This window comes from Pelodiscus sinensis, chromosome 1, assembly GCF_049634645.1.
Source record: "Pelodiscus sinensis isolate JC-2024 chromosome 1, ASM4963464v1, whole genome shotgun sequence".
NCBI lineage: Eukaryota > Metazoa > Chordata > Testudines > Trionychidae > Pelodiscus > Pelodiscus sinensis.
Genome location: NC_134711.1, coordinates 64,495,438 through 64,505,438, shown reverse-complemented (window position 1 = coordinate 64,505,438; position 10,001 = coordinate 64,495,438). Strand labels below are relative to the sequence as shown.

Sequence of the window (10,001 nt, the reverse complement as noted above, 5' to 3'; positions counted from 1 at the left end):
GATAAGGCTGGAATAGTGGTCTCACTGAATATTGCCTTCAGAACAATTTAACAAGTTTTGTAATGTAATTTTTTTCCAACAGAGTGGTTATCCAAAAACACTGGAATAATTCATCTGTTTCTGTGCATCAGTAAAGAGAGCTTTGTAACACAAGCATCAACAAAACCATAAATCTAGAAGTGTCTCTGAAACATTTCAAAGATCTAAGTATTTCCAGTGGTTTTGAGAGAGCCAGTTTTATATTGCTACTCAAAATTTACCTTGCGTACCTTCCACAATTACATGTAATTATAGAGACTTTTCTTTCTTTTTACTCCAAAAATAATGTAGTGCAATATTAAAATCACCTACAGAATGTTTTGTACATTAGCTGCTATCAGATATAAAACAAACCAGAGTGTTTTAGCACAAGGTGGGTCTACACTGCAACATAAGCCCTGGGTTAGAACTCAAGATGGCAGAACCTGGGCTTGTTAACAAAGGACTGGAACATCTACACATTTGTAATCTTAGGTTAGGAATTCATAAACTGTTGGTGTCAACCAATGTTCCCTCTAATTTCTCCACCCCGTGCTGAATATTTGTTACATGCACCTAGGCATGTGTATGTGTGCACCACCAAGAAACACATGCTGATGGCTGTGGGAGACAGTAGGGCGCTCCACCAATCAGCTGGGTGGCATTTGGCTCTCTCCTGGGTGGCTGCCCAAGCACTCATCTTACAGGAAACATTGGTCCCAACCAGTGGCTTCAGCATCTACATGGCACTATGTTGGCCTTACTCCAACCACCCATTACCCTGGTGATCTACCATCCCTCCCAAAATGTGGTTGCTCTAGCCTTAGTTCATGGTGCAGCGTAGAAAACTTGAATGTCCACCAAACTTGAGTACCAGAGAATAAAGAAAGCTGGCCAATGGGATACTTTTGAGTAGACTCCCAGAGCATGACTCCAGTACTGCAAAGCAATTGGGCCTGAATCTTGAGTCCTAGTTTGACTTGCGCATGGGCCTCCATTCCTTCCCCTCCCCCTCAAGTTCCAGGGACCTTGGGTTACGATGTGTGAATAGACAGAAGGAGGTTTTACACTTGAGCCCGACTTTGAATTAGGGATATACAGTGTAGATGATTAACCGATTAACTGATAAGCAAAAGCTTATAGGTTAATGTTTAGACTACACCCATCCCCGCCCCCCCTTGCTCACGCTGGGTCTAGGACAACCTCCACTACAGCTTTGCATTTAAAGTGTATTAGGAGCGAGATGGGCAGGCAGCCCACCTCAGTTTCAGCTTGCACCAGGTTCGGGAGCTCAAACCCCCCTACATAGGGGCTGCTGCCACCCCGCGCTGTTGCCTCTTTGTCAGAGGTAGCAGCACAGGATAGCTGGTCTGTGAGGGGAGCTATTTTTTAAACTGGCTCCCTTTGTGGATCAGCTCCGGCCTACCACCCCGCGCTGCTGCCTCTGATACAGAAGAAGCAGTGCGGGGTGGCAGGGAGCTCCATGGCAGTGGGGCCAGAGTGCACTGGCTGCCAGCCCTGGCCCCGGGGACGATAGAATAGTCGACTAACCAATAAGAATTCATGAGGTTACACGAGTATTAACTGAGATTTAACATCCCTAGTTTGAGTCCTGGGCTTACACTGCAGTGTAGACATGCCCATAGGATAGGTCTACAGCATATAAAAAAAATCCTTGGTACCAAGTCTCAAAGCCTACATCAGCTGACTTGGGCTGCAGGTCTGAAAACAGCAGGGAAGATGTTCAGGCTCCAGCTGGTGCCTGGGCTATGAAAGCCACTCCCCCCCTTGCAGGATCTCAGAGTGTGGGCTCCAGCCCAAGCACAAATGTCTATGCTGTAATTTTATAGCCTTGTAGTCTGAGCCCTGTGAGCCCAAGTCAGCTGACCTAGGCCAGCTACGGCTGTACCACAGAGCTTTTTTTGAAATGTGGTTGTAACCATAGTGTCCTAGCTCAATTCAGTCATCAAATTTGGTGATTTTAAAAATTCTCAGTAATATTTTTTTTTTAAGTGTTCTGTTTCTCATTAAGGAAGCCTGTAATTATTCATGTGGTACTTAGAAAACTAAAATAGCCAAGCAGTTACAAGTCTCTGTGCCTCCTTTTTTTAATCACCAAGAAGTAGGAAATATGAGCCAAATCATTTATTCCCTTGATAAATGATCAGGTCCTATAATTCTGCACTAACGTGACCTTAAAATTAATATAAAATACACTGTACATCAAGCTTTTGAACTAGTGTAACTGAATGCAAAGTCCTTAAGAAGTCATTGTCTGGTAGATACAATTACAATACCAATTCCAGATTAATGATTGATTTTAAAACGTCATCACATACTTTGAAGCATGTAAATTTTTGTTTTAATTTCACTGTCTTGCTCCTTACTCTACCCTTGTTATTTCATGAAGACTGATTGTGCAAGAAAAAAATATTTGAGATCACTAATAATCTCATCTAAATTAACTATTTTTAAGATCCTTTTTTAAAACCTTGAAGTCCAAGCACTCCTTTTAAATATGAAATATTTATATGATTGAACATGAAACTGTTGTGATCTTTTTTCAATACATCACTCCTCCATTTATAGTTTTGTTTCTTAGTAGTTAAATGTTTGATTCTTTTCTGTGCTAGGGAAAAATCATCAGTACATTTTTTTTGGCAGTGTTCATAACCATTTAAATTATGACCGTCACTTTCCTTTTCAGGTTGAGAAAGTTGTTTGCTTTAAATAATAATAAAAAGATGATATATAAGTAGTTTTATATTTTTATGTCTCTCTTATCCCAAAATACATATAAAAATGTAGAATTTAAAGTTGCTATACACCTGATACAGAAACACAGCAATGTCATTATTGGTCAATTTCCAAACATTATATGATAAATGCCAACAAACTGTTTTGTTCTACATAGAAAAATAGGTTAAAAACTAAAATAAAAAAATCAAGATTCACTGACATTGTTTTGCTGTCTTTTCTTGCTTTGGTAACTTCAGGTTTTTTTAAAACATAGTTTGCATTGTTAGATGTAATATAGTTCACAAATTGTCGAATGTAAAATAGCTGTCACATTAAAATAAGGGACACATAATACTCAAGTTGCCCCCCCTTAGTCTAGAGAACAGTTACAGTACTTTCCAGAAAAGGTGTGGTTTTGTTTATTGAGGCCTGAGTCTCAGAGGAAGTCATATGCATCAAATGAAACTTACTTCTCTGTTTGAAGTGGTAAAATATCAGCCTGGAAGTAAAGCTGTGACCAGTAAGCATATTTTAAATCTAAACCAACAAACCCATCACAAAAAGAAAAGTATTTTAATATGAGCCTATTATTTCAAATGTTACCCAACCCATTTGTAAAAAATAATTTTATATTTTGTATTAGTTTGTTTAATGTGAAAACAAGATTGACCATAATTTTTGGCCTACTGAGGAAAGGTATATAATCTCAAATTATTTGTCAGCAGCTAAAAGACTCTTCAATGTGTCTTAACCACTATATAGCTTGATATTTTTAATACTTCAACAGTTATTTTCATTTTTCATTGTTGAAGAAATGATTTCACAATCTCAAATCAAAGTCAACACTGCAATGAGGAGAGCTTTTCTACTTTATTACAAAGAGAAGAAGCCTTTATGTGGTCAGAAAATACAAGATTGATCTTTTTTTTTCTCTTCCTATGAAACGCTGCTGTTCAAACAGCCAGAGTGAATTGTCTCAGTTCACTTCTTTAAGTCCCATCACATTCACTTGGGTATGGATGTCCTTGGCTGCTGAAAATCTGGCCCTTTAGTGCACAGGGCGACAAAGCAGTCCCCTGACCAGCAGTTCCAGAATGTCCCGTTTTCATATATTGCATCCATGCACACCTCCTAAAAATGAGGTACAGCAGGGCAAACATTTTCCAAAATAGATGTCATATATATAATATATACACATTCGTACATACATACCTTTATTCATGTGATGTCCAAAAATTTAAAAAAAATGTACACATTTATTACAAAATCGTAACAAAGACTGGACAGTGTTTTGCTCATTCTGGAAAGATGAAGCTCAGTAATACACAACCCTGGTAACTAACCAGAAGTTGTGGCAATATCTTTCTTCTAAACAGTCAGATATTCTTGCATTAAGCTTGGCGAAAACTGCCTTTCAAAAACATAAGGGGAAGTAAAATGAAGGAAGCAGACCTTGCTCATCTTTCCAAATGAAATACGAGAAGGATCTTCACATAAAAATGCACAAACATTTTTTTATTACCAATAGTGCTACAATGAACAATGCAAATTGTCTAATTTTGTCTTTTTGCTTTTTTTTACATTTTGGAAACTAAGTGGTAAACTTTTGACAGTGTACTCGCTTGTCTTTAGACCCAAGCTTGTCTGCTGACAAAAAATAAAATAAAATAAACAAAAACAAATTCAGACCCTGCTCAAACTAAAGAAAAACATATTACAAATTTAGTTGTTGGGCAGCACATAATTAGTAAGGCAGGACCTCAAATGGTGACCCTTTGCATGAGCCAATTGCCAGATCCTCAAGGAATTAAAACCAGGATGCCTGAGCCACATCAGTTCTGCAGTTACGTTGAGTATTGTGCTGAGACAGCCATACCCCAAGAAAAGGGAAGTCTTTAGAAGGCTTGCTGAGCAGGGTTGTAGTTGAAGGTTGATGGCAGATGAGGCCTTTCTTCTAATTTGTCATATTCCAGATGGAACTCCTACAATTAAACAAGAAAGGTTATTAATTGTAGATATTTTCTTTACAGATGCAAGTGTCTGTGTCAATGATGAGTAAACTTCTTCCCCTGAAGTAAAATGATGCTTTTAGAAATAGCCTGATTTAACTCTTACTTTTTCAAAAAAGAGGCAAAATACAATTTTTTAATACGTGATTATAGTTAATTAAAAAAAAATCAATATACCAGTGCAGTGTCCCCTCATTTTTTAATATGGTAAGTTAGCTTCAGAAACATAGTTAGTTGTGAGTACTTAACACTAGTAAACATACAGCTAAGACTCAAATATGGAGTTAAGTCATTTAACTAAACTTTTAGAAAAGCCATTTTTCAGCAATTCAAAAGATCTTTTCAAAGATTTACTTTAGGTGCCACAATACTAAGTCCTGAGGTATTTAGTGGTATATCACCATGCCAACTGTTAGTATAAGGCAAATTAATCAGAAATATGGTGAGGTTTTCTTCTTTATGGTATGAAATGTAAGAACCACCACCATGTAAAAAGATTTAAATTACTTGCTTCCTTTAGACTTGCAGGCATAGATATAAGTCCTTTGCTACTACATTTCAATAGTGGTTTTCATCTGAAGACCCCAAAGCATTATAAATCATTATGCTGAATGTTAATACGCTAAGCCAGTGTATGAGGCTAACTAGCAACCACTAAATCATGAATGCAGTTTCTTCCTCATTTATACAATTCCTTATACTATGTGGGCATTTGATTTGCTTAGTAATTATAAAAATGCTTCAGTCATTCAAGTATGTGAATATATATTCTGATTGGCTAGCACCCACTATGAATCCAATTGCTGGGATACCTACCATTCAAATACCTTTTCACAGCCCTGCTATGAATATGTAATGCTCTAGTTTTATTAAACTCTGCTGCATGATCTTCAATTGTGATCACCAGTTTGTGTACTTACATTGGCATCTTCTGCAGACAAGTTGTGTATAGGCAAAAATATACTTGCCCTTTAAAAAACTGGGCCTTAAAATTAATTTTTAACCTTTTAGTAGTTTGACAGCTCCCTATAGTCCCCTTTCTCCGTATTTTCATTCAAAAAATGAATACTGTACTGAACTGAAAATTTAGTACAGGACTTTAAGGCTAAATAAATACTTCTGCCTTTAGCTTCATAATTTAAGTTTGCTATCTCAAGAAACTGTCCATAAGCTCTACCTAGGGAAGTTTTGAATTTATGTCAACTCTTTATTCTTTTACACTGATGATCACAAAGCACTGAAAAAAATAAATCTTCCTAACACCTCCAGAAGGCAGTTAAATAATATATTATTTCTATTTTTCAGATGGGTAAGCTGAATTAGAGAACAAAGCAGTGTAAGAGTTGGGACTAGTCTTTAGGAGCCCTAAGTCCCCATACTTCTGATCTTTAAGAGGAAAGAAAATTTATATGGCATGGGGAAAAAAAAAGTCACCAAGGGAATTTAAGAAAGAATGCTGAGAATTAATTGAATCTACATCCCCCAAATAAAGCTCTCCACAAACCTGGAGAATCCCAGCAGCATCTACAAGAGGCATTGGCCATCTGCATGAAAGCCTTGTCTCCCTACTGTGGCTCTGGCCCCCACACTCATCCCATCCTCCACCCACGCTTCCTGGCTGTGGCAGCTCCTGGGGACCCTGAGGTGGAAATGGAAATTAGTTAATATAGCGTGCCACTTTATTAATACTGGAGAAAGGGGTACATTCTAATCCCCTCATGAACATCCATGGATAGGTGGGGTAATGCACAGGCACGTGAGTTTTCTTTTTTGGGGGCAGGACAAATGGTACCAATGTGTGGAAAACCCTTCCAAACATGGTTCTTGGGAGGTATAATTTAAGACAGATTCTTTAACACAGTTATCCTCCTGACTTTCACTTTGTCATCCACTTAGTAATAGGAAAAATGCCCCTCAAATTACCTTCTCTCCAACCTTTCAGTTTATGATTCTTGGAGTGTTATATTCTGCAGATCATCACCAGTCTATCAAGCATAGTTGGAGAATAGCCACTTTAACAGAATTAATGAGTGGAGTCTAAAGGAAGAAACTTTACTGGCTCATGAGGGCTCCTTTAGAACCCATATGGATTGAGATTTCTTATTGTGACTTTTTTAGTAAATATTAACACTTCGATGACACATTTTGTAAGCACTGAAACAGTGTTTGTCAGTCATTTTATTACTGGTTCAGGTCTGAAGTATTAAAAGAGCCCACATTCAGAGTGGGTAATTACACAAAGTTATTATATTTAACAATATAGGGAAAAAGAATTCACTGACCAAATATTTTTGAAAACCAAAAAGTAGTGTATTTATTGCACATAGAAAAATACTTTCATACATGTTAATTTAGGTTTCACTTTGGGCCATCAGAGACTGTATATGAACAATAGCATTGATAATTTTTGTATATATTAGGTACAAAGAAATAGAAAAACTCCAGCTTGTCTATTAAGCAAACATTGGTTAAATTAATTGTTTTTATTTTTTCATGTGGATGCAATGATTTTTTTTAAAATACCTTGAATTAACCAGGAATGGGCATTCCATACTTAGAGGGGAGAAATCCTACACAGTAAATCAAATGCTAAAGAAATTTTATGTGCGGTGAATCTTCTTTTTCATGTGTCATTCTGATTACAGTCACAAAGAGTGAGTTATGTAATAGCAATCAATATATTTATACAAAATATTTAGTAGGTATGAACACCAAATATGGAAGAGAACTCTTTAAAGAGAATTAATGGAATAAAAGTGAGCAAAGGCAAATGTAGGCTAAACAGGAAAAATGATTAAGTCTATTAGACTGTGAATCAGTCTACAAAGGAAACAGCAGTAACCTTATTACTGGGTGTAATTTTTAATTAGACTTGAAACAATACTCCCATTAGCTACAAAATGGACATAAGAGATGCAAACTGAAATTAGGAACTAGAACCTATAACGCACCAGCATGTCTGTGTTAAGTGAAATGTTCTATTAATAATTTTAAAAATTTAAACACTGACAAATATTTGAAAGGATATTTAATATAAGCAGCATCCTTTCTAAGCAAGGTTCTGATGTCTAAATTTCTCTACCGTAAAGAATTTAAACTTCTAGGAAGGAAAAATAAAATAATGGTTTTAATTTTGTTTCTTAACGGGGATCACATTTCCTCATTTTTTAATAGAAGAATTATAAAGTTTTAGTTAAAAGATTTTTCTTTTAGTAATGTGTAATCATTGTTGGCAATACTTGGTTTCACATTCTCCACTTTCCTTTCTCTTTTCTGAGCCTTTTAGCATCTTGTCACCATCTTGAATGGAGGTAGCTATACTTGCTTTACTTGGGTCAGTGTCAAATCAAAATTTCTCTAACCACACTATCCTTTCTACATGGAACAGGATAAAAAGCTATAAACATATAAATGTGACCAACATTCCCATGTTATTTCTGTTTAAGATGAAAGTGAAATAAAATTCTTTAGTATTCAAGTTCTTGAACTATTTAAGTGTCCATGGGGAATTAATTTGTCAAATTAATCTAGAAAGCTATTTCAATGCTTATTCAATTTCACTTAGTTTCTTTTTCGGTCTGTTATTGAAAGTGAAAGTAAAACTCATTCTTTAGTAAATTAATATTGTTTGCTATTTCACTGAATAGGATTACATCTTACCTATTTTATTAGATTGTTAAAACCAACCTGGGATGTTAAGATGCAAGTCTATTCTACATTTTTAAAAACACCATTTGATGCTTTTAGTACTATTATCCAAATAATATACATATACATTAAACCAAGAGGAAAGGTTATAAAGCACCTAGAAATATCATCTGGCAAACTGAGATTCTCAATATTAGCTGATAATGCATCTGTTACAGTAAAACAAAGCACAAGGAAAAGATTTTTTTAAAAATGTCCTCATGTGGTTGCAATTAATAATGAGACATTCTATATGGTATTTGATATTTGTCCTGCTCTGGGATTTAATTTTTCTAATGAGACAGAAGCATAATCACTTGGAGAACTTCCCCTTCAGATTAAAAAACTAAATTTAAATTTAATCATGTCCTTGTTACCCTAAAGATCTTAAGAATTTTTGTCTTCAAAGATTAATATTAGAGATGACATTTACTATGCAGACTTAAGACCATAAACTTGTCCTCCATCTGTGCCTGAAATTCCGACTTGTCTTAGGTGACTGTAAATCCTTCAGGGACCATTTGACCCAATCATTTGTACTATATTTAGTGTAAGGTTCTTCAGTGGTGTTTAGTATTGTGTTTATGCTAAACATATGCCACAGGTAGGCCTGAAGTGGCAGAACAAAGTGTTTAGATAACAATTAATGGAAAATGATATCCTGAATTTTTCTACTTCTTGAAGAGAGTGAGAGCACAGTTCTTTTTCCCCTCAAAGAAATGAACCAATATTTTAGGAAACACTTATTTCCTCCTATAGCTGAATTTAAGTCAGAAAGTCAGGGTGTGGGGTACAAAATGAATATTTTACTTACACACATGCACACACATGTGTGTGCACATACATATAAAAGAGGATTTTAAGAAGATTTTTAAAAATACATCGTTGATAGATTTAAAAATCTGCACAGTGGAAGAAAAAATACCTTAGCTACTTTCCTCCAGTTAAGACAGTCAAAGAAGTAATATGTTCCCCTCTCGTATGTATTGGTTTTCATTGTTGGTTCCATGCCTGGTGCCCTGGTGATCCATACTCGTTCTTCTTTGTGGTATCTCCAATCCCGGTTAAATCTTTCATTTTTAAATTGAGAGGAAAAAGAATTTTTTATATTAGTTGCTTTGATTTCAGATCAAAAATACCTTTCAAATGGACACTGACTTACACTATTAAGAAATGTTTAAGACATAAAATCAAGTTAATAAATACCAACATATCTGCTCTATTTATTTATATAGTCCTAATGGTAAGACCAAAATCTCGGCCATCCTTGATAAGAAGTTGCTTTATTCCAGCAGCATTTTCTAATATTTTTGTCCTTCATTTTGCCATTTTGTTTTTAGATGATTACATGAGAATGGCCTTACTAGATCAGACCAATGGTTGATCTAACCCAGTATCCTGTCTTCCAACAGTTATCAATGCCAGATGCTTCAGAGGCAGTGAACAGAGCAGGGCAATTATCAAGTGATCCCTGGTCTGTTCTCCAGGTCCCAGAATCTGGCAGCCAGAGGCTTAGATGTACCAAGAGTGTACCTGTGATCACCTTAG

General features: G+C 35.9%; 1 protein-coding gene across 6 annotated transcripts in view; it reads right to left on the bottom strand.

Moving 5' to 3' along the window:
• Window positions 1-2,774: 2,774 nt before the first annotated feature.
• The window catches only part of CNOT2 (CCR4-NOT transcription complex subunit 2), a 132,793-nt gene continuing 125,566 nt past the window's right edge, over window positions 2,775-10,001 (bottom strand). For all 6 annotated transcript variants that reach the window (XM_075931731.1, XM_075931743.1, XM_075931736.1 and 3 more), the window contains 2 exons: window positions 9,379-9,523; window positions 2,775-4,739 (listed from right to left, as the gene is read on the bottom strand). In XM_075931731.1, coding sequence (XP_075787846.1) covers window positions 4,653-4,739; window positions 9,379-9,523 — 232 coding nt within the window. In that variant the 3' untranslated portion in view covers window positions 2,775-4,652. The remainder of the gene's footprint in view (window positions 4,740-9,378; window positions 9,524-10,001) is intronic.